We start from the raw sequence: 25,226 nt of genomic DNA, 5'->3' as shown, positions 1-25,226 counted from the left end.
GTTCGGCGTCACAACGAAATCACACAGCGGCCGCCCAGTAGAAGCGGAGGGGTGGAGATGAGCGGGACGTATCATCCCGCCCACCTCCTTCCTTTTGCATTGCCGGCAGCCGCAGGTAAGCTGCAGTTCATCATTCTCGAGGTGTCACACGGAGTGATATGTGCTGCCTTGGGAACAATGAATAACCTGAGCGCAGAAGGACGATTGATTTTTTGAAAATGAGCGACGTGTCAACGAGCAACGATAAGGTGAGTATTTTTGCTCATTCACAGTCGCTCGTAGCTGTCACACGCTATGATATGTCAAACGATGCCGGATGTGCGTCACGGAATCTGTGACCCCGACGACCTATCGTTAGATATATCGTAGCGTGTAATGGGGCCTTTAGATATTGAAATTGGACAACAGATTCAGAATACATTTTTTCCTAATTTAATTTCTGATGTTATGGTTTAAAAAAATGTAATTTCAAGATAATATCATTAAGAAATAATAACTGTTTATTTTTAGCAGATGACTGTATTGGGAGTTCAGATGGAAATCTAATATCTTCAGAAATTAAAACAGAGGATCAAAGTATCACACATGATACATATAAACAGTATGCTGTTGTCACAGATATACCTCCAGTCCTTCCTCGGAAAGCTTTATCACCTGATCTTTTCAAAGAAGTCCAAAAGTCTGATTTATCACAGAATTTTAAGCAAAATGAAAGTTACAGAAGGGATGTGGAACATGTAACGGCTCCTCCAAGGAAGAAACCATTTTCATGTTCAAAATGTGGGAAATGTTTTATTTGGAAATCAGGCCTTGTTAGACATCAGAAAATTCACACAGGGGAGAAGCTATTTTCATGCCTAGAATGTGGAAAATGTTTTACTCGGAAATTAACCCTTGATAATCATCAAAGAATTCACACAGGGGAGAAGCCATTTTCATGTTCAGAATGTGGGAAATGTTTTATTCAGAGATCACTTCTTGTTAGACATCAGAAAATTCACACAGGAGAGAAGCCATTTTCATGTTCAGAATGTGAGAAATGTTTTATCACGAAATCACATCTTAATAGCCATCAAAAAACTCACACAGGGGAGAAGCCGTTTTCATGCCCAGAATGTGGAAAATGTTTTACTCGGAAAATAACCCTTGCTAATCATCAAAAAATTCACACTGGGGAGAAGCCATTTGCATGTTCAGAGTGTGGGAAATGTTTTATTTGGAAATCGGATCTTGTTGAGCATCAAAGAATTCACACAGGTGTGAAGCCATTTTCATGTTCAGAGTGTGGGAAATGTTTTATTCAGAAATCAGAACTTGTTTGGCATCAAAGATCTCACACAGGGGAAAAGCCATTTTCATGTTCAAAATGTGGGAAATGTTTTATTCAGAGATCACATCTTGTTAGACATCAGAAAATTCACACAGGGGAGAAGCCATTTTCATGTTCAGAATGTCGGAAATGTTTTATCCATAAATCACATCTTGTTACACATCAGAAAAAACACACAGGGGAGAAGCCATTTTCATGTTCAGAGTGTGGAAAATGTTTTATTCAGAAATCAGACCTTGTTAAACATCAGAAAATTCACACAGGGGAGAAGCCATTTTTATGTTCAGAGTGTGGGAAATGTTTTAAGCAGAAATGGGAACTTGTTTGGCATCAAAGATCTCATACAGGGGAGAAGCCATATTCATGTTCAGAATGTGGGAAATGTTTTATCCAGAAATCACATCTTGTTACACATCAGAAAATTCACACAGGGGAGAAACCATTTTCATGTTCAGAGTGTGGGAAATGTTTTATTCGGAAATCAGAACTTGTTAGACATCAAAGATCTCACACAGGAGAGAAGCCATTTTCATGCTCAGAATGTGGTAAATGTTTTACTAAAAAATCAGGTCTTGTTTATCATCAAAAAAATCACACAAAATAAACCATTTTTATGTTCTGAATGTGGAAAATGTAATTTTCAGAAATCAAATCTTGTTAAACATGTGAAGAAGCCGCACAGGGCTTTTTTATTTATTTATTAATATAAAGGTCATGTCAGATGGGTCACATAAGAGAAGCCATCATGATGTACCATAATTCAAAGAGTTTTATCCAAAAATCTGCTACAATTGCTCAAGTAAGAATTGGTGAGGGAAAGAACCATTTTCTGTCTTTTTAAACTTATCGTATTTTTTGGACCATAAGACACACCTAGGTTTTGAAGTAGGAAAAAAGGGGAAAAGATTGAAGCAAAAAATGTGGTCATGATGCACTGTTATGGGGGGATCTGCTACTGACACTGTTACAGGTGTAATATCCCCCAATTTTTAGCGCAATATGTTTGACGACTTTCCCTTTAAATAGTGCTTATTACAAATCTGCGGCTTCTTTTTTTATTTACTAAAGCAGAAGAGAGCTGCAGATTAGTGAATTTTCTAAATGTAAGCCAGTACCAAAACTTTTGGAAGTGTCCCTAATGTCCCCCCAAATGAACTTCCAGGTTGCGAGATCTCACAACCCTCATGGATCTCTCACCGTGAAAGAGTGAGCTCTATGACCCCAGCGCTGCAGCATACTTCTTAAGCAGTTCAGTAAAATCTTAGAAGAGTATGTGACCGCGCTGGATTAGTTGAGAGATCAATGTTTCATGCTTAGAGCAGCTGCAGAGATTTGTGGGATCCCGCTCTGCATACTGAGATCCCCCAAAATGGAAATTCGGGCTCAACTCTGCTAGTAAGCTTGGTATTTTAAGAGCCTTTAGGAACATTTGTGAAAGCTTTTGACACTGGATAATTCACTAATCTCAGTTTACCCACTGCTTTATATACTAAAAAGTGCAGTTTATCATAGTGTATATAATTGCTTTCAAAACTTGTTTTGTAATAAATGCTTTGTGAGGTAGCGTGGTCGGCTGCGCGGCAGAAGACACAGGATCCAGGCGCCAATGGTCACAGCACACGGTTTATTGCACCAACAAAGTCCAAAACAGCACACAACACGTTCCGGAATGTCCTCCTCCTGGACCAACAAGCCAGGTTCCAGAAATGGCTCACATGTGTTTCTTTGGCAGAAACTCAGGGAGTTGTGTTCACTCCCTCACACTAGGGGCCCACGCCCATGTTCCTGTTTCCTTTTAACCCTCCTTTCAGCCTGCAGGGAAACAGCATTAACCCTGGAGTGGAGTTGCTTTCTATACATGGAGGGAGCACAACCGGGGCGAGACGTACTGGCCGTCATAGACAACCCCGGTCACAGTCTCACATACCCCCCCCTCAGTTCAAGCGTGCGGGTTGAACTCCCGCCATCAAACACGGGCCGCGGGACAAGGCATCGGCGTTGCCCTGCAACCTACCGGCCCGGTGTTCAACCGTAAACCAGAAGTTCTGTAGAGAAAGGAACCACCGGGTAACCCGGGCATTCCGTTCCTTGGCGGACCTCATCCAGACCAGCGGAGAGTGATCAGTCACCAAGCGAAACTGCCGTCCCAGCAGGTAATAGCGTAGGGACTCCAAGGCCCACTTGATCGCCAGGCACTCCTTCTCCACTACGCTATAATTCCGCTCGGGAGGGGTGAGCTTCCTACTTAAGAAGGTGACGGGGTGTCCCTTGAACCACCTGAGACAGCACTGCCCCCAGGCCGACCTCAGAGGCGTCAGTCTGTACTACGAACTCCTTCCGGAAATCAGGGTTGACAAGAACGGGCTGTCCGCACAGGACCCCCTTCAGGGCCCGGAAGGAGTCCTCGGCCTGCGGAGTCCAGCGCACCATGACGGACTTCTTGCCTTTGAGAAGGTCCGTCAAGGGGGCTGATAGTCCCGCAAAATTTTTTACAAACCTCCTGTAGTACCCCACGATACCCAGGAAGGCCCTAACCTGCTTCGTGGTCAGGGGTCTAGGCCACTTCTGGATCGCCTCAACTTTGTTAATTTGGGGTTTAATCACTCCTTGGCCTATTACGTAGCCCAAGTAGCGGGCTTCCGTGAGCCCCAACGCACATTTCTTGGGATTGGCTGTCAATCCGGCGGTTCGGAGCGTGTTCACCACCGCTTGTACCTGTTCCAAGTGGGTCTGCCACTCAGAGCTGTAAATAATGATGTCCTCAAGGTACGATGATGCATACGCCTGGTGGGGTTCCAGCACCAAGTCCATCAACCTCTGGAACGTGGCCGGAGCGCCATGTAACCCAAAAGGCAAGACAACATAGTGGAAGAGACCCTCCGGCGTAACAAAAGCGGTTTTCTCCTTGGCGGACTCAGTCAGTGGCACCTGCCAGTACCCCTTGGTCAGGTCGAGCGTGGTGAAATATCGCGCCTGTCCCAGCCTATCAATCAGCTCATCCACCCGGGGCATGGGGTAGAGATCGAACTTGGATATTTCGTTCAATCTCCTAAAGTCATTGCAGAACCTTAAGGAGCCATCGGGTTTTGGTGTTAGGACAATGGGACTAGCCCATTCACTCCGGGATTTTTCGATGACCCCCAGGCGTAGCATTGTCTTCACTTCCTCTGATATGGCTTGTCTTCGAGCCTCCGGCTCCCGGTATGGCTTCAGGCGTACCTTCAGGTGAGGCTCGGTGACAATGTCATGTCGTATCAGTCTGGTCCTACCAGGCAGCTCGGAGAAGACATCGGGGTTCTGCTGAACCAGCCTTCTGGCCTCTCGCCTCTGTTGCTTGGTGAGGGCTTCTCCAATCCTTACTTCCGGTTCGTCCTCTCCGGAGGTCGCTGGAGCCGGGTTTGAACGACCCGAAGAGGAGGGAGATGGGGAAAAATCAACCATCAGGCTTTCCCATTCCTGCCAAGGTTTTAACAGGTTGACATGGTATATTTGCTCAGGTTTCCGCCTACCGGGCTGCAATACCTTATAGCTGACCACCCCGATTCTTTCCTTTATCTCGTAGGGGCCTTGCCACTGAGCCAGGAATTTACTCTCTGCCATGGGGACCAATACCAACACCCGATCCCCGGGGTTAAAGGTCCGCACGGTGGTTTGTCTATTGTAGCGGCCGCTTTGCGTGGCCTGAGCCTCCTGTAAATGCTCCTTCACAATTGGCATGACCGCCAATTATGCGGTTCTGCATGCCTAAAATGTGTTCAATCACACTTTTATGGGGGGTTGGCTCCAGCTCCCATGTTTCCTTCGCCAGGTCCAACAATCCCCGGGGATGTCGCCCGTATAACAACTCAAAAGGCGAAAACCCCGTGGATGCCTGTGGCACCTCTCGGATGGCAAACATCAAATAGGGAAGCATCATATTCCAGTCTTTCCCGTCTTTGGAAATCACCCTTTTGAGCATGGTTTTCAGGGTTTTATTGAATCGCTCCACTAAACCGTCCGTTTGAGGATGATACACAGACGTATGCAACTGCTTGATCTGGAGTAGCCGCCATAGCTCTTTGGTCACTTTAGACATGAATGGGGTCCCCTGATCCGTAAGGATCTCCTTGGGCAACCCCACCCGGCAGAACACAGCAAACAACTCCCGAGCTATAAGCTTTGCTGCAGTATGTCTGAGAGGTATCGCCTCTGGATACCGGGTGGCATAGTCAACGATCACTAGGATGTGTTGGTGCCCTCGAGCGGACTTTACGAGGGGCCCCACTAGATCCATCCCTATCCGTTCAAAAGGGACTTCTATAATGGGTAACGGTACCAACGGACTGCGAAAGTGGGCCAGGGGTGCGGTAAGCTGACACTCCGGGCAGGTTTCGCAGAACCGTTTTACCTCCCCAAAGACCCCGGGCCAATAGAACCTTTGCAATATTCGCTCCTGCGTTTTCTTGACCCCTAGGTGGCCACTCATCAGGTGTTTATGAGCCAAGTCGAGGACCCGCCGGCGATACGGCTGGGGCACCACCAACTACTCTACCCCCACGCCCCGTATTTCATCTACCCGGTAGAGTAAATCCTGCTTAAGAGCGAAATGGGGGTACCTTACCTGGGCACCGGGCAGCTGTGCCACCCCGTCAACCACTGTCACCCGACTCCGGGCATGTATTAATGTAGGGTCCTGGAGTTGGGCTGTCCCAAACGTATCTGGGGACGCCTCCAACTCCGGGATGGGCTCGACCATCTCAGCCTCTCCTGCCAATACCTCTAGGGGTGACCTATCGGGTTCACATTCTGTCCCTATCATGGGGACCCCTACGGCAGGCGTCCCGGATTCGGGATTGTCGGGCTCAGGTCCTGGACTGTCCAATACCTGAGGGGACTTAGGAGACCCCTTCCATAGAGTCCAAAAATACGGCAGATCCCTTCCTAGGATCACGTCATAGGGAAGAGTGTTCATAAGTCCCACCTCATGTTGCACCTGACCGCAGGGTGCTGTGATGGTGACAACCCCCGAGGGATAGTCTCAGCAGTCCCCATGTATGCAAACCACCCCCACTGTACGTCCTGTGGCCTTTACTTCAGCCATTAGGGTTGATCGCACAAGGGTCACTAAGCTTCTGGAATCCAACAAGCCTGTAACCGGACATCCATTCACCTGTATTTGGCACAAGTGGGGCTCAGTCTCCGGGGAGACAAGGTCCGCGGTACACACATACATTGAACCCCGCCGGGACACTGGGCTTCCATATGTCCCACCCGCTGGCACCGCCAACATCTAATAGGGAAGGAAACCCCCTTGACGAGTTGTCATTTAGGGTACATAGCCTTCCGGACCTCAGGGACGGCGGGCGCGGCCTCATACGGGACGGTAGCGGACTTCCGCACCGGTGTCAGCGGTGGGTCCTTGGCTCGAGGCTTGGAGGGGCCGGACCAACGGGCGGCACGCAAAGTCTCAGTGTCCCGTATCAAGTCCTGCGTAGCCACATGCCGCTCCACCAGGCACACTAATTGGTCCAGGGTACTTGGGTCGCCCTGTCCTACCCACCGTTGAATGGTGACGGGTAAAGTGCGCACAAAGCGATCAACCACTACCCTCTCCACCATTTGCGCAGGGCTCAGAGTGTCAGGCTGCAACCACTTCTTTACCAGATGCAACAAGTCATAGGCCTGGGAGCGTACGGGTTTGACTTCCTCATAGAACCACTGATTTACCCGCTGAGCCCGTACATAGGTATTCACCCCCAACCGAGCAAGTATTTCGGCTTTCAGGGTCTCATATTCTATGGCATCCTCGGTACAGAGGTCCAGGTACGCTTTTTGGGGCTCCCCCGTCAGATAGGGCGACAATTCCTCAGCCCACTGGGGGGTCGGCAGCTTCTCCCGCTCGGCCACCCGCTCAAACACCGCCAGGAACGCTTCCACATCATCCCCCGGGGTCATCTTTTGCAACGCTTGTCTCACCGCTTTCCGGACGCTGCCGTCGTCACCCGGTCCCGGGGTTGTTGCTGCCGGTCCGGCACGGATCGACTTGGCCAGGAGAACCATCTGTTCTTGGTGCCTTTGTTCCTGCAATTGCAAGGAGTTCTGGTGCTGTTGCTGCTGACGATCCAACGACCGGAGCAGGTGTGCATTGGTCTGTTGTTGCTGTGCATTAGCCTGAGCCAGCTGCTTTAGTATGTCCTCCATGGCGTCGCCGGGTTTGGGCTGTAGTATAGCCGCTCGAATCCAGGACATGCGCTACTAGGTCACCAGGGATGGATGCTACACTTCACCGGGCTGGCATGCCCGCGTTCTCCACCATCTGTGAGGTAGCATGGTCGGCTGCGCGGCAGAAGACACGGGATCCAGGCGCCAATGGTCACAGCACACGGTTTATTGCACCAACAAAGTCCAAAACAGCACACAACACGTTCCGGAATGTCCTCCTCCTGGACCAACAAGCCAGGTTCCAGAAATGGCTCACATGTGTTTCTTTGGCAGAAACTCAGGGCGTTGTGTTCACTCCCTCACACTAGGGGCCCACGCCCATGTTCCTGTTTCCTTTTAACCCTCCTTTCAGCCTGCAGGGAAACAGCATTAACCCTGGAGTGGAGTTGCTTTCTATACATGGAGGGAGCACAACCGCGGCGAGACGTACCGGCCGTCATAGACAACCCCGGTCACAGTCTCACAGCTTGTAAAATATATATTCTTCATGCCTATCTTTCTCTATTGTTTAGATGTGATTATTTTGCCTCAGAACCTCTGGAGTTGAGGCAGAGCTATAGACATTTTGCACAAAAATAGTGAGGGGATGTCACAGGTGTCATGGCCGGCGGACAATCCAGTAGCAGCGAGTGTTAGAATAGAGATTAGCAGCATGTGTTGTTATCTGACAGTTTTCTGTTTCTGAAGCAGTGGACTCTATGACCCTGGGAAACTCAGTTTTTCCTCTCAGTTGCCAGCCTCTGACTTCCTTTATAAACCTCACCCTGGGGTGCTTTGGGTGCGGTGTATAGTTGTTCCTGGTTGTGATCTGCAGCGGTTGACTCCTCTTATTGTTCCAGAGACTTCTGTGGTAGCTGCTCCTAAGATAAGTGTTTGACCTTTGATATCTACCTGGGCTCAGATGGTAGAATTTGTGTTTCCCTTGTATCGTTTCCTTTTGTCTCCCTTAGCATTAGTGGTGTTGACGAATAGCTCATACCTGCCATTCTTACTTAGGGCCCAGATCAGGGTTTGCCTAGGGTGAGGTCTTCCTGCTCGGTGACAGGTGTAGAACTTGTGTAGGGTTGGTGAGGACAGTGAGGGTGAAATGCAGGTTATTATCAGGGGTCACCACTTCCCTCTTTCCCTAGTAATAGGGCATTCTTTTCCCCTTCCCTTTGTATTTTATTATACGGCCAGTATACCTTCTATCCCCAGCCGTGACGGGAGAATTGAATCACAATGCATCCAAGATATGTGGAAGTTGTTAAGACACTCTGGTCCCAATTCATCAAAGATTTTATGCCAAAAAAGTAGCACAAAAGCTTTGAAAAGTCACAACAATTTGGATAAATTGAGTTGTGCCAAACTTTGGCCACGTTTGGCTTTTTCACTCCAAAATTTGCAGAGCTTAGGTGGGATGGTTCATGACAGCACAGCTCCCTAAATACATGACGAGCTGGGGTGTTTTCTATGACAAAAATCTCACTCTAGTCCCTGAGGGGAGTAATATTTCTAGGAGGCACATGCCACTTGTCAAACGCTCTAGATTCATGAACGGCATGCACCACTTCATGAATCAGGAGTGGCCCCCGCATAATTTGGGCCCTTTATGTTATAAAAATGATCCCTTTACAAAGTATAATTGTTGTAATTTAAAAACGAAAGGATTTTATATGTCTGATATCCAAGGGCTTATTTTTTAAATGGGGCAATCCACAAATAGTGATAAGTGTACCCGTTGAACTTCGGGTTCGGCTTTTTGATCCAGACTTTAGATAAAGTTCATTTCGGGACCCGGACTTGACCTGAACCCCATTGGAAGTTACTAATTGGGCAGTTCGAGTTTTCGCCCACATGCCACTAGCCATAAAGCAAACATTTCCGTGGTAGGGAGGGCGGGAATTGCGCACACTACATCCAATAACAATGTTTTTACTTACTGTGAAAGCCATTCAAACACTGCTAGGAGCTTGCACTGTGCTAAGCATTGGGCATACCCGAGCACAGCGGCCCCTGCATAATTTGGGCCCTTTATGTTATAAAAATGATCCCTTTACAAGGTATAATTGTTGTAATTGAAAAACAAAAGGATTTTATTTGTCTGATATCCAAGTGTTTATTTTTTGAATGGGGCTACCCACAAATAGAGATGAGTGGACCTGTTGAAGTTTGGGATGGACTTTAGATAAAGTTCAATTTGGGAACCGGACTTGACCTGAACCCCATTGGAAGTCACTGATTGGGCAATTTGGGTCTCCGCTCACATGCAACCAGTCATAAACAGAGCATTTCCAGGGGAGGGAGAGTGGGATTTCTTTCTTGTACACAATACATCCTTTAGCAATGTTTTTACTCCCAGTGAAAACCATTCAGACACTGCAAGCGGCTCACACTGTGCCAAGCACTGAGCATACCCGAGTACACCAATGCTAGATCGAGTGGTTAAAATGTAAAGCACCCTTAAGGAGCAAACAACACCCCAGACTGACATAGAGAGGCTGCACTAACTCACCTGCTGTCAGTACATGGATCATTATCTCCTGAGGAGCGTAGGAATGCTGTACAAGCCTGGAGCAGAGCAGAGGGAGGAGGGGGTGTGCGGAGATAAGATGGCGCCGACAGGGAGGAGGGGGGGAGGGAGAGGAACACCAAAGGCAGCTGCAGCAGCATGTCAATGCAGGAGGCCAGGATAACAGAAGAACCCAGAGAAATCAGAGCAGTACAGAGACACTGGGTGAGATTAATTACCCAAGGCTGGCAAAAGAAGTGGCAGGCCATCTGACTGCAGACATTAGGGAGGCTATGGCGGCGCTGCAGGAGGACGTGGAACATCATGACATGAGGCTGACAGAGTTAGAACAAAGAATCTCTGATGCCGGAGACAATATGATAAGACTGGAAGGCAGATTTAAGGAGCTAGACAGTAATGCTCAGCTCATGAAGGATGAAATAGAAGACCTTGAAAATAGGTCTAGGAGGAATAACCTAAGGATAGTGGGCCTGCCTGAGTCAGTGATGACAAAATATCTGGACTCAATCTGTGAAAAATAATTACCCCAGGCCCTAGGTCTACCACACAGCTTCCGGGTAGAAAGAGCACACAGAGTGGGACCCATATGGGAGCAAAGAGATCGACACCGTAGTAATGACAATACCTCTAGGTAAAGTGAAATATCCAGAGCAAGACAGGTTATTATTAAATACCTGGAATACAAAGATAAAGAAGAAATTCTACGGGCCTTCAGGAATAGGAGACAGACACTACGCATTCAGGGACACAAGATTCTACTATTTGGCGACTATTCGGCAGAAGTCACACGAAAAAGAAAAGCATTTAGCCAGATCTGCCCTGCCCTCTATCACAAAAACATTACATTTCAGCTTTTATTCCCAGCAATACTAAGAGTAAAAGGAGCAGATGGGGTCACAAAGACTTTCCGGGATCCTTCAAAAGCAGAGAACAGGAGGGGAGCACACGGCGACAGGAGAGGAATGGAAAAGAAGGGACTTCCACTGATCTGAAACATGCAAATCTTGCAAACATAACATGTGCAGGTAGACCCGACAAAAAGTCAGAGTGGAGTCAATTGAGATCCAGAACAGGCAGTTCGAAGGAAGAGCGACAGATGGCGACTTCAGCTGGAAAAAGAGGAGGAAGAGGCAGAAGCTAGTGAACAAGCAGGACAAGAAGACTTAATTTGGAACTGCTGAAGGGAGCCGTATGGTGATAAATGTGCCTTAACTCTCTAAAGTCTCACCTGCTTCCCTCTCTTTCTCTTTCTCTTCCTTTTTCTCTCTTTTTCATGCCTACTCCTTTTTCCCTTCTATCATTCTCTAATGCTCTTTTTCTACCTTCCTTCTCATTCTTTTCTCCTTCGTCCCTCTTTTACATCTCACCGCTTTCCATCTTCCTTTTTATCCCTTCATCTGCTTTTATCTATTCTTACCCTTATTTTGTAGCTTTCCTTTTCCGGCTCTCTTCCCCTGCTCCCTTTTTTTTCTTCTCTTCTCTTAATGACCGGTGTAAGAGGTTTTAGGATTTTGAAAAATTTGTAAAGGCTGTTTAGGGACAAGGAGCTAATAGCTGATAGAGGGGAGGAGTGACATAGTGGGGTAGCTTCACGGAGAGCTTGACCTGAAGCAGGGGTTTGAAAGGAGTTTAAATCATCTCAGAAAAAATGGAAGACGTTAATTGTATTTGTAAAGTTGGGGATGGGAGGGGTTATATACAGTTGGGTGGGGGGATGGGAGGGGTTATATACAGTTGGGGGAGGGGAGGGGAGGGAAAGGGAGTTGGGGAATCCATGCAACACGGCCAGAAAAAGGAATCGTTGATTTTGGGAAATATAGTTAAGCTCATTACGTGGAATGTTTAGGGACTCAGATCGCCGCACAAACGAAATATGATACTACATCATCTCAAGAAGCTTAAGGTTGATATTGCTTTATTACAGGAGACGCACTTGCAAAAGGATGAGTTCTTCCGTATGAACAAGATGTGGGTGGGAAGGGTATACTGGTCATCCTCAAAAGGTAGGAAAGCAGGGGTTCTTATTTTGATCAATAAAAACTTTGCACACGAGGTAGAAACACAAGATTCAGATGAAGAAGGAAGGTATATACATATAAAGAGTTCATATACTCAAGGCACTTTTAGTATCCACGTTATACAGTATATGCACCCAATACGGAACAAAGGCCTTTTTTTGAAAATATAACTAATAAGATTTTGATGGACGGGGAAATACTGTATGTAAACTGGTGAGGGGAGACTTCAACACAGTGGTTTCTCAGAAAGAAGATAGGAGGAGTTAGAGGAAACAGGGGAGGAGTATGGAGGGGCTGCTGGAAGCAATGCTAAAAACAACGACACTGCATGATTGCTGGAGAATACATCACCCGCAAGAGAGAGAATTTACACACGATTCTTGGTCACGGATTTACCTCTGACTGACAAGTGAGAATTTATTGCAGAGGGTAGAAGAGATAGCTATAGAGAATATGGTAATCTCAGATCATAGCCCAGTGGCAGTCAGTGTAGCTGATAAAATTCAGAGAGGACAGGATTATATATGGCGCTTCCCCTCATTCTTGACTTTGGATGAAAACTTCCATAGAATTCTGAGAGCGTGGTGGGTGGATTATACATTCACGAATCAGGAGCACAATGGGGAAACAGTATTGTATTGGGAGATGGCTAAGGCAGTTTTGAGAGGAAAAGTGATACGATATACGACAAAGGCGAAACGACAGGCACAAGTAAAGTTTCAGGAGGCTAGCCGGGCAGTTAGGGAAGCGTATACTGACTTCTTAGAAAAAACATCAAGGGTGACAAAAGCAAAGTGGGTGGAGGCCAGTGGCGTAGCAAAGGGGGGGCGGAGGGGGCGGTCTGCCCCGGGCGGCACGTGTCAGGGGGGCGGCATTTTGGCCACTCGCCTTCAGTTCTGCTGCCCCCGGGCCAAGTTCCGGGGACCGGAGTCCTCGGCAGGAAACTGTGGCTGCCGTCTCTTTAAGGCGCGCAGACCACAGTGTCCTGCTGGATTGAGCTTCATCTGTGGGCGGAGCTACCGCCCGGCGCCCTGCTCAGTCCCACAGATGAAGGAGTGCCAGCCAGCGACCCCCAGCACATCGCTGGCCTCCGGCGCTGTGTGGGCCCCCTCTCCTCCGTGACCGAGCGGTAAGTGCTACCCCCCCTTTTCCCCCTCGACCTGTATACTCCCTCCCAGCCACCCGGTTTATGGGCCCCAGTGAGCTGTATGGGCTTCATCTGCCCTGTGCTTGGTGCAGGCTCAGCTCTGCAACATCTGCCCTGTGCTAGGTGCAGGCTCAGCTCTGCTACATCTGCCCTGTGCTTGGTGCAGGCTCAGCTCTGCTACATCTGCCCTGTGCTCCGTGCAGGCTCAGCTCTACTACATCTGCCCTGTGCTCGGTGCAGCCTCAGCTCTGCTACATCCGCCCTGTGTCTGGTGCAGGCTCAGCTCCTCTACATCTGCCCTGTGCTCGGTGCAGGCTCAGCTCTGCTACATCTGCCCTGTGCTTGGTGCAGGCTCAGCTCTGCTACATCTGCCCTGTGCTCGGTGCAGCCTCAGCTCTGCTACATCTGCCCTGTGCTTGGTGCAGGCTCAGCTCTGCTACATCTGCACTGTGCTTGGTGCAGGCTCAGCTCCTCTACATCTTCCCTGTGCTTGGTGCAGCCTCAGCTCTGCTACATCTGCCCTGTGTCTGGTGCAGGCTCAGCTCTGCAGCAGCCGCGTGTGCGGGCCCCCAAAAGCAGTGTGTGTCTATATGTGCAGCAGAGTTTTGTGTGTATGTATGTATGCAGTAGAGCTGTGTGTGTCTGTATGTATCAGAGTTGTGTCTGTATGTAGCAGAGTTGTGTCTGTATGTATGCATGAATGTATTAGCTACAGAGTTGTGTGTGTCTGTATGCATGCATGTATGCAGCAGCTACAGAGTTGTGTGTGTCTGTATGTATGCAGCAGCTACAGAGTTGTGTGTGTCTGTATGCATGCATGTATGCAGCAGCTACAGAGTTGTGTCTGTATGTATGCATGTATGCAGCAGCTGCAGAGTTGTGTGTCTGTATGTATGCTGCAGAGTTGTTTGTCTGTATGTATGTATGGAGTTGTGTGTGTCTGTATGCAGCAGAGTTGTGTGTGTCTGTATGTATGATGCAGAGTTGTGTGTCTGTATGTATGCAGTAGAGCTGTGTGTGTCTGTTTGTATGCAGTAGAGCTGTGTGTGTCTGTATGTATGCAGTAGAGCTGGGTGTGTCTGTATGTATGTAGTAGAGCTGTGTGTGTTTGTATGTATGCAGTAGAGCTGTGTCTGTATGTATGCAGCAGAGCTGTGTGTATGTATGCAGCAAAGTTGTGTGTGTCTGTATGTATGCAGCAGAGCTGTGTGTGTCTGTATGTATGCAGTAGAGATGTGTGTGTCTGTATGTATGCAGTAGAGCTGTGTGTGTCTGTATGTATGCAGCAGAGCTGTGTGTGTCTATGTATGCAGCAGAGCTGTGTGTGTCTGTATGTATGCAGCAGAGTTGTGTGTGTCTGTCTGTATGCAGTAGAGTTGTGTGTCTTTATGTATGCTGCAGAGTTGTGTGTCTGTATGTATGCAGTTGTGTGTGTCTGTATGCAGCAGAGTTGTGTGTGTCTGTATGTATGTATGATGCAGAGTTGTGTGTCTATGTATGCAGCAGAGCTGTGTGTGTCTGTATGTATGCAGCAGAGTTGTGTGTGTCTGTATGTATGCAGCAGAGCTGTGTGTGTGTTTGTATGTATGCAGTAGAGCTGTGTGTGTCTGTATGTATGCAGCAGAGTTGTGTGTGTCTGTATGTATGCAGCAGAGCTGTGTGTGTCTGTATGTATGCAGCAGAGCTGTGTGTGTCTATGTATGCAGCAGAGCTGTGTGTGTGTCTGTATGTATGCAGCAGAGCTGTGTGTGTCTGTATGTATGCAGCAGAGTTGTGTGTGTCTGTATGCAGCAGAGCTGTGTGTGTCTGAATGTATGCAGTAGAGTTGTGTGTGTGTGTTTTCATTTTTTTATTTTTTATGTTCACCCCCTTTCTTTGGGATAAGAAAGAAATGGTTAGAAATACTTTATCCGTGAAACTTGATGATTACAAGATACTGCGTCATTAGATGTTGAAATGTATAGATTCCCGCCAATTTTTTTGAAAAGTGGGTGGATCATGACGTCATCAGTGGGGTATATAGTGCTGTAATGATTCCCTGTACAGCAGATTTGATGTTTTTTTGCCTGTTGGTCCTGAAGAAGGAAGGGGTACCTTCCGAAACGCGTTGACCTGTATATGGAATAAAAAGCAACATTAATCTACTACCTTAATTTGGCTGGTCTTTGGCGCGGCTGGAAAACCCTCCATCTACTACTCTCTGTTATACGAAGGAAAATTTACAGGCTTTGAATAAAGAGGTGACAGAGGAGGAAGTGTTGCAAGTCATAGGAGAGTTAAAAATGACGAAGGCCCCGGGAACAGATGGTTTTAGCTGCAGTTTTTTCAAAATTATGAAGGAACAAATCTCACCTATACTGACGGAGGTATTCAATAAGATAATGGGCGGGGAAAGAATATCGGGTACACAACTTAAGCGGGCTTTACACGCTACAATAAATCTTACGATGTGTCGGCGGGATCACGTCGTAAGTGATGCACATCCCGCATCGTAAGTAAGATTGTAGCGTGTAAAACCTACGTGCGATTGCGATTGAACGAAAAACCGTTCATCGCATACATGTCGTTCAATTGCTAAAAATTGAACGTGAGGTTGTTCAATGTTCCCGAGGTAGCACACATCGCTCTGTGTGACACCCCGTGAACAATGAACAGATCTTACCTGTGTCCCGCGGCTCCCGCCAGCTATGCGGAGGGAAGGAGGTGGGCGGGATGTATACATTCTGCTCATATCCGCCCCTCCGCATCTATTGCCCGGCTGCCATGTGATGTCGATGTAACGCCAGACGTCCCTCCCACTCCAAGAAGTGAACGTGGCACTCCTTCACTCTTTGCAGCGCCGCTCTGTTCCCAGGGGGTGGGGCCTCGCTTCGCGCTCTTTTTTTCGGGGAAGATGGTGAAGGCGGGAAACTTCGTGCCCAAAGATGGCAGATCTTCAGATTTTTTAGCGGGACGCCGCTGACGATAACTTCAAGGCGCACTTCCACAGGTAAGTGGACTGGGTCGATCCTGTTCGTGACGGCAGAAGAGTCGATGTGTACCGCCCTGGGGCTCGGCTGCGGCCGCCGATCCGCTCGGGTCCGTGCTCGGGGGTGTGTTGGTGGCTCGAGCGTTCCCGGACCCGGGGGGGTCACGTCGCTCTGTAAAGGGGGGGTGGTTGTTTGTTTGTTTTAGTGATCGGCTGGGTGCGCGGCCGGGGCCGCGATGGAGATTGTTCGTGACGCCACCCACGGGTCGTGGTGATTGTAGGCACCACCGCTGCTGGTGATGGTGGGGGCTCCCGGGTGGCGGTGTTGTGGCGCAGCTAGGTGTTGACCCTTCCGTGGGTAGGGGGTGTGAGTCTCGGGGCCCGCTGGGGTGATGATGGTGCTGCCGGAGGGGTGCAGGGCGGCGTAGCGTGGCGCTGTGCCTGAAGGCACTGGTGTACTCACTCAGAAGAAACACACCGGTGGAGTCACTCGTAAACCAAAAACGGGATGGTGGTCAGTGCCCGCAGCCGGCTGTGTGTTTTACCCCTACTCGGGTTGGTAGTGTCGTCTTTCCCTGCACCTCTTTGACTGTATGACTACTTATGTCTGAACACCGGTAGTCCGCTCCCCGACTTGCAGATGCCAGAGGAGCCCTCTTGCCCGCAGGTGCTGGCCCGTGGGATTGCGGTGCCTGGGCAGTGGCTTCCTATCCCTCTCGGTGGGCTGTTGCCGTCTATCTGGACTTTGCGCGGGAGTGGACCTCAAGTCCAAGCCACAATCAGTTGATTTGACTCTGTCAAGTTGCTTCTGGGCCTCGTATGGGGTCTGAGTACCCTTCTTTGGTGCTCCAGTTTCGGTTTGACTCCCCAATTCGGTACCGGTGGGCTACGACCCTGTCCCGGTGCCTTGACGGTTCCGCCGGTTCTACTCCCGGCCTCCTGCAGACGGCCACCACCGTCTGTCTCCTGGCCACAGGGTTCCTAGGCTCCCACCTAGGCCCTGACAGATTTTAAACCACAGCTCTCACAGCTACCTCCTCTCCTTTCCTCTCCCTAAGGCCGGCTTCTCACTTGCGAGTTTCTCGCAGTAGAGCAATGCGAGAAAATCTCGCATTGCACTCGGACACATGTTAGTGAATGATTCAGCTCTCATCTGCGATTTTTTTCTCAGTCCAAATCGGACTGAGAAAAAAATCGCAGCATGCTGCGTTTTGGCGAGTTTCTCCTGCGAGTCTCTCCAATGCAAGTCTATGGGAGCGTGTAAATAATCAGATGTCACTGGACGGGCACTCACACCATCCTAGTGACATCCGATTTTCTAAATACATTTCTCGCATGTTTCCTAAAACACTGGAAACGAGTGAGGTCTCACAATGTCTGTCAATCTCTATTCTCTGTCAGTCGGTCTCTCCCTCTCGGTCTCTATTCTCTCTGTCGATCGGTCTGTCGGTCGGTCACTATCTCTGTCCCTCTCTCTCTGTCCATGTCGGTCTATCCCTTCCCCTCCCCCCCTCTCTCATACTCACCGATCACCAGCGCGGCGCTGCACGGCGTTCACACTGCTCCGGCGGCTTCTCCTCTTTTGAAAAAGCCGGCCGCTTATTATTCAATCTCGTATTCCCTGCTTTCCCCGCCCACCGGCGCCTATGATTGGTTGCAGTCAGACACGCCCCCACGATGAGTGACAGCTTTCTCACTGCAACCAATCACAGCAGCCGGTGGGCGTGTCTATGCTGTGCAGTAAAATAAATAAATAATTTAAAAAACGGCATGCGGTCCCCCCCAATTTTAATACCAGCCAGATAAAGCCTTACGGCTGAAGGCTGGTATTCTCAGGATGGGGAGCTCCACGTTATGGGGAGCCACCCGGCCTAACAATATCAGCCAGCAGCCGCCCAGAATGGCCGCATCTATTAGATGTGACTGTTCTGGGACTGTACCCGGCTCTTCCTGATTTGCCCTGGTGCGTTGACAATCGGGGTAATAAGGAGTTAATGGCAGCCCATAGCTGCCACTAAATCCTAGATTAATCATTGCAGGCGTCTATGAGACACCCCCAATGATTAACCTGTAAATTAAAGTTAATAAACACGCACAGTAAAAAAATCCTTTATTTGAAATAATAAACACTAACAAAGGCCCTCGTTCACCACTTTATTAAGTACCCAAAAAACCCATCCATGTCCGACATAATCCACGGAGGTCCCTCATCGCTTCCAGCTCTGCTACATGAAGGTCACAGGAGCTGCAGAAGACACCGCCGCTCCTGTCAGCTCCATGCAGCAACTGAGGTGAGTATCGCGATCAGCTGATGATGTCAGTCAGGTTACTCGCGGCCACCGCTGGATCCTCCCAACAGTGACAGCAAGTCACCCGAGTGACAGCGATGAAGTCACAGGTGAGTTGCGGTCATGGGGGGAGAATACAGCTGGCTGCGGGTAACCTGAATGACAGCAGCACTAATCATGCTGCTCAATTCAGTCACTCAGGAGATTAGCGGTCACCGGTGAGTCCTTCACGGGTGACCGCTAATCAGGACGCGACACAGACAGAGCCGCGGCATGACAATGAAGTCGGGTGAAGTTCACCCGAGTTCATTCTGATCGTGCGGCTCTGTCTGTGTCTGCTGTCATCTGCCATTCAGCTCTGCTACATGGCTGTCTGTGTCTGCTGTCAGCGGCCATGTAGCAGAGCTGAATGGCAGATGACATAGTAAAAACGGATCCAATACGCATCAAACACGCATTACACACGCTCTGTTATCCTTGAAATAATAAAAAAAGGAACGCACTTGCATTGTACACTGACCTAACGTGAACTAAAATCAGCCGAGTTTTTTTCAGCCAACTCGGACCGATTTTACTTGCATAGATGTTTCCAGCCTTACACAAACTCTCTCTAAGGCTATATGTCCACGGGAGAATGTAGCTGCGGATTTTTCTGCAGAAAAATCCGCAGCTTTCCCGTAAAATCCACACCTTTTCAAAGGTGCGGATTTGCCGCGGAATTGCTGCGGATTTGATGCGGATTTTGGTGCGGATTTTTTTTTTTCCAATTTTAAAGCCAAAATCCGGATGAAAATCCACAACAATAATTGACATGTTGCAGATTTTTCCGGACCGAAATCCGCTGCGGAAAAATCCGCAGCATGGGCACAGCATTTCCAAAATGCCATAGAAATGGCTGGGAAGTACCTGTGCTGCAGATTTTCGGGAAATCCGCGGCTTTTCCGCGAGAAATCCGCGGCAAAATCCGCGCATTTTCCGCAGTGTGGGCACATAGCCTAACTCTCCTCTCTGTTTTTGCCCGCCCCTGCCCATCAATCCTCCTTGGTGGGCGTGGCCAACCGCCTGACCCCGCCCCCGGGGGTGGATGTCTGGGACAGATAGGGATGACTCAGGGTTTTGGTTGACTGGTGGAACCTTTTTGGGGGGGTAGGTGTTGTGCAGGGGCCTATCTGTTACCCCTGGCTAGTCCAGGGCGTCATATTCCCCCTTGCTTTAATGCAGACCGTCTGCGGGCTGCCGGTCCACCACCACCGGGTTTATTTTCTGTTGCTGAAAAATAGAAAAATGGGAACAACATGCACAAGCATACTAACATTATTTATATCAAGAATATTTGGGGTTTTTTTTATCTTCCCCTAACGGGAGGCACTTTACTTTTAACGTTACTTTAACTTTAAAATAACGGGAACGGGTCCTTGTCCTTCTGTTTTCCCACCCAAGTAACCTGACCTTGATGCTGCCCGTAAGAAACGGGCAGCACCCCTTTTCCCCAGTCCGGAAAACGGGAACTGGCCCAAGTCACCCAAGCGGGAATGGGTACGGTACATTGCACCCGGCAGTCATTCAGGGGCCCCACGTCAAGGGGACCCCTGACCCGAAGGATCGCCACCGGTTGCAGTGGTGGCGGGCCTTGGCCAGCAGCTTCCCACAGGCCCATCGTCCAACCAGCCTCTCTGGAGACTGGCAGCAGCAGGAAAGCATAATAAGGGGGGGTTCTATTTACAAACCCAATAGTTTTTGGGTGGCCTGCTAGTTCTCAGCCATGTTCATGATTTCTCATGCAGAAAAGGGGAGGGTGAAACGGGGACAGCATCAGTCCCAACAGGGATGGGCACTTCAGTAGCTGGTCCGCTACCATAAACATAGGTCCCAACGGGGACTTGCAAGTGGGTCCCAACGGGGACTTGGCAGCCAGAACTGCTACCTCATTTTAATTTTTATCCTCGGCTTCCTCCGACGCGGACTCAACCTCCGCTTCAAACATTTCCAGCATGCAACAGGCATGGGGGGAAAGGGCCATCCGGTGTACCCATTCCCACCGCATCGCGGGATGTAAGCGGCCGCCGGGGCACTGCCGTTGAGGAGACATTCATCTGCCTCGTCTGATCCTGAGACCGGTTACGTGTCGGGACCGGAGTCACCGCTATCGTTCTCCGCGCGGTCAGGCATCACTCCCCTCTGGGCCGGGCGGACTGCTGGGGCCATCTTTCCCTCTGCGTCAGGCGGGCTGCTGTCAGCGGCCGCAGCCTCCAGGCTTGCCGCTCCTTCAACCGTCCCGACCTCCAGGCCTTCCTGACTCGGCGCCTTGGCTTCCGCTGACACTGCAGGGGGCAGCGGGCCAGGCAGACTAGCAGCGGCGGTCGACACGGGCGACGGAGGAGACCGTATAGGGGCCAGTGGTAGACCGGGTCCCTCAGCCGCAGCGGCCGGTCCCTTGGAGACATAGAGGCGTGGGTCACTTACCAGCTCCGCTAGAATGGTCTCCATCTCGTGCCCCGGGCGACCACCGCCAGCTCTTCCGCCTCTGCGGTCCACTGCTCCATCAGGAGGCGTACTTGGCTCCGGTGGCGTCAGCTAATCTCGGCGGTCTGTGCTCTCATCCACGCTACTGTTCCGGGCGCGTGCTCCGGGAATACGGGCTTTTCGGACGGGGCGGACATGCTGCAGCCCTGTGCTTCCAGGAACCAGACGGGTGGCAGAGTCCTGGAGTCCCTGCCCTTTATCCCTTCTGTCACATAGGATTCAATCTTCGCCCCCCCCCCCCCCCCGCTTGGTTTCTTCCTGGCACTTCTTCACTCTTTGCAGCGCCGCTCTGTTCCCAGGGGGTGGGGCCTCGCTTCGCGCTCTTTTTTCTCGGGGAAGATGGTAAGGCGGGCAGATCTTCAGATTTTCTAGCGGGACGCCGCTGACGGTGACTTCAAGGCGTACTTCCATAGGTAAGTGGACTGGGTCGATCCTGTTCATGACGCCAGAAGAGTCGATGTGTACCGCTCTGGGGCTCGGCTGCGGCCGCCGATCCGCTCTGGTCCGTGCTCGGGTGTGTGTCGGTGGCTCGAGCGTCCCCGGACCCGGGGGGGTCACGTCGCTCTGTAAAGGGGGGTGTGGTTTTTTGTTTTGGTGATCGGGTGGGTGCGCGGCCGGGGCCGCGATGGAAATTGTTCGTGACGCCACCCACGGGTCGTGGTGATTGTAGGCACCACCGCTGCAGGTGATGGTGGGGGCTCCCAGGTGGCGGTGTTGTGGCGCAGCTAGGTGTTGACCCCTCCGTGGGTAGGGGGTGTGAGTTCCGGGGCCCGCTGGGGTGATGATGGTGCTGCCGGAGGGGTGCAGGGCAGGGCGGCGTAGCGCGGTGCTGTGCCTGGAGGCACTGGTGTACTCACTCAGAAGAAACACCCCGGAGTGACTCGTGGTGGTCAGTGCCCGCAGCCGGCTGTGTGTTTTACCCCTACTCGGGTTGGTGGTGTCGTCTTTCCCTGCACCTCTTTGACTGTATGACTACTTATGTCTGAACACCGGTAGTCCGCTCCCCGACTTGCAGATGCCAGAGGAGCCCTCTTGCCCGCAGGCGCTGGCCCGTGGGATTGCGGTGCCTGGGCAGTGGCTTCCTATCCCCCTCGGTGGGCTGTTGCCGTCTATCGGGACTTTGGGTGGGAGTGGACCTCAAGTCCAAGCCGCAATCAGTTGATTTGACTCGGTCCAGTTGCTTCTGGGCCTCATACGGGGTCTGAGTACCCTTCTTTGGTGCTCCGGTTTCGGTTTGACTCCCCGATTCGGTACCGGCGGGCTACGACCCTGTCCCGGTGCCTTGACGGTTCCGCCAGTTCTACTCCCGGCCTCCTGCAGACGGCCACCACCGTCTGTCTCCTGGCCACAGGGTTCCTAGGCTCCCACCTAGGCCCTGACAGATTTTACTCAACAGCTCTCACAGCTACCTCCTCTACTTTCCTCTCCCTAACACGAACTTTCTCTCTCTCTCTAACTCTCCTCTCTGGTTTTCCCCGCCCGTGCCCATCAATCCTCCTTGGTGGGCGTAGCCAACTGCCTGACCCCGCCCCCGGGTGTGGATGTCTGGGACAGATAGGGGTGACTCAGGGTTTTGGTTGATTGGTGAAACCTTTTTGGGGGGGTAGGTGTTGTGCAGGGGGCTATCTGTGACCCCTGGCTAGTCCAAGGCGTCACATATGCAATGCAGGCAATACCATTGCTTCTTAAACACTCGGATGTGAACAGATTGAAAAAAGTGTTCTCACGTTTTTTGTGGAAGAGAAATAGGCCGAGGATTAGTGCCAAAAAGTTAATCTTGGCAACGGAAAGAGGACTGATCAGACTACTGAACATTAGGGGGTACAATCTGGCCTGTATCTTGAGACAAGTAGTCGATTGGATTAGACGAACAAGTAGGTTCTCTGACTGGGCTATAGAAGCTGAATTTTGTAAGCCTTGGGACCTCAGTTCAATTTTACATACGTCCATTCCAAATTTGCTGCCCAATATTAAACACTCACTGATTTGTAGAGACACAGTGATGACTTGGAAGGCGGTTAGAGAAAAGTTCGAGTTAGCCTGGAACATCTCTAAATTCCTTAATTAATATATGGGCTTGTCCAGACTTTCCAAAGGGAAGGGAAAATGATCTTTTTGAGGAGTGCAGGGAGACAGGGATTAGAACTCTAAAAAACCTGATGCATGATACAGAATGGAGATGGATGACGAGTGAAGAGTTGAGAGCAAAGTATGACTTGCACCCATTCCAGACCCTCCAGTTTGAACAGGTGAAACAAGGGATAGTGAAGAAACTACACAACATAAATAATATGAACAAGAAAGAAAAAATCTGTACAACGACTAAGTTGCAAAAAGATTAAATTTTATTAGTACAATAGCAATAATAGCAGGTAGAAAAATATATATACCGTAATATTAAAAAAGCAGAGACAAGTGGTGGATGCCAGCAGATGGCGCCCTCACCACACACAAGGCACACAGGAGCACACTGTGAATAAATCCACAAATAAACAGCTAGGGTATACCTGTAAAACAGGCAGCCCAAAGCTGAACTAGATATGAAAAAACAAACAGTGCCCTTATGCAGCTAATCCAGGACATAATAAAGTCAATAGTACATAGTAAACATAAGTATGACACTGAATAGAATACAGAGTGCAAACCTGACGTACCTATGAGTGTGGTGAGAGCCCAGAGCCCCGACCTATAGGTTTCGGTGTTAATCCATCTTCCAGGGGTGGTCTCTAATTAAAAAAGGTGTCCTTATAAATGGTAGCTACCCAATCACATCCATGTTGGTCTCAACCAACCCCATCCCACATTATATGGTGATTCTCCATGGTGTAATGCAACACATGTCCAGATTGGAGGGTAATCCCAGGTGCCGGTATTGTTCACGCCCCATACAGGGACGCCGCACCGGAAGTGCAGATTACGAGAACATCGCATCTCCACCAAGGAGACATCCCCATCATATAAACTCGTAAGGGGGTGTGACTAAAGCATTCACATACAGCCACGCCTCCAAGAACCATCGCGTGTAATCAGTATTATCCGCGCCCCATTCAGTGACACCTCACCGGAAGTGCAGTGACGTGGGCATTGCGTCGCTCCCATGGAGACATCTATATCGCGTTACTCATGGAGGCGTGGCTATAAGACTCGTGTGTAACGGTATGTCCAGGAGCCATAGCGTGAGTGCCAGTGTTTACATAGATGTCATGGCAACCAAATGGACATCACCGCACACCTACGTGTCTATTATGTCACGGCCCATGCTTCCAGGCACATGTATAAAGGTAAATGCATTTCAACGGAGGAATCACTGGAGAGTAAGATACCTAAAACTGCAAGGGAAAGCAACATACAGAACACATCATCCAGTTAACCACTGTGGCGCACAGGTGAACGCCCAGGAAGCACCGCGTCACCCTGCTGTAACTAAATAAAAAACATGCTGCTGTCAAAATCTGCATAGTGCGCACAGCATTTTTTTTTCCCATAGGTTTTGCTGGTGAATCACTGTAGAGATGTTATGAACATAACATGCAGCGAAACATGCAGCAAAACCGCAGTAAATCCGCGGCAAAAAACGGCAAGTGCGCACAGGGCCTTAACATTTCAATTATTCACAACATGAAAAAGGTTCCTTACCTGTGTGGCTTCTTCACATGTTTAACAAGATCTGATTTCTGAAAATTACATTTTCCACATTCAGAACATAAAAATGGTTTATTTTGTGTGATTTTTTTGATGGTAAACAAGACCTGATTTCCTAGTAAAACATTTACCACATTCTGGGCATGAAAATGGCTTCTCTCCTGTGTGAGATTTTAGATGCAAAACAAGTTTCGATTTCTGAATAAAACATTTCCCACATTCTGAACATGAAAATGGCTTCTCCCCTGTGTGAATTTTCTGATGTCTAACAAGCTGTGATATCTGAATAAAACATTTTCCACATTCTGAACATGAAAATGGCTTTTCCCCTGTGTGACTTTTCTGATGTTTAACAAGGTCTGATTTCTGAATAAAACATTTTCCACACTCTGAACATGAAAATGGCTTTTCCCCTGTGTGAATTTTCTGATGTCTAACAAGATGTGATATCTGAATAAAACATTTCCCACATTCTGAACATGAAAATGGCTTCTCCCCTGTGTGAATTTTCTGATGTCTAACAAGATGTGATATATGAATAAAACATTTCCCACACTCTGAGCATGAAAATGGACTCTTACTAGAGTTAATTTTTTG

The 25,226-nt window shown here is 49.4% G+C and overlaps 2 protein-coding genes across 2 annotated transcripts in view; one reads left to right on the top strand and one right to left on the bottom strand.

The window, feature by feature from the left end:
* LOC142259142 (uncharacterized) overlaps positions 1 to 25,226 on the top strand; it is a 110,939-nt gene that overhangs the window by 14,482 nt on the left and 71,231 nt on the right. Inside the window, exon 9 of the mRNA XM_075331650.1 lies at positions 511 to 1,899. Within this exon, the coding sequence (XP_075187765.1) occupies positions 511 to 1,899 (1,389 nt within the window). The remainder of the gene's footprint in view (positions 1 to 510; positions 1,900 to 25,226) is intronic.
* The window catches only part of LOC142259138 (uncharacterized), a 111,842-nt gene continuing 109,975 nt past the window's right edge, over positions 23,360 to 25,226 (bottom strand). The window contains exon 6 of the mRNA XM_075331645.1: positions 23,360 to 25,203. Coding sequence (XP_075187760.1) covers positions 24,702 to 25,203 — 502 coding nt within the window. The 3' untranslated portion in view covers positions 23,360 to 24,701. The remainder of the gene's footprint in view (positions 25,204 to 25,226) is intronic.

Source organism: Anomaloglossus baeobatrachus (assembly GCF_048569485.1).
Source record: "Anomaloglossus baeobatrachus isolate aAnoBae1 chromosome 5 unlocalized genomic scaffold, aAnoBae1.hap1 SUPER_5_unloc_29, whole genome shotgun sequence".
NCBI classification, from domain to species: Eukaryota; Metazoa; Chordata; class Amphibia; order Anura; family Aromobatidae; genus Anomaloglossus; species Anomaloglossus baeobatrachus.
This window is presented reverse-complemented; position numbering and strand designations above follow the sequence as displayed.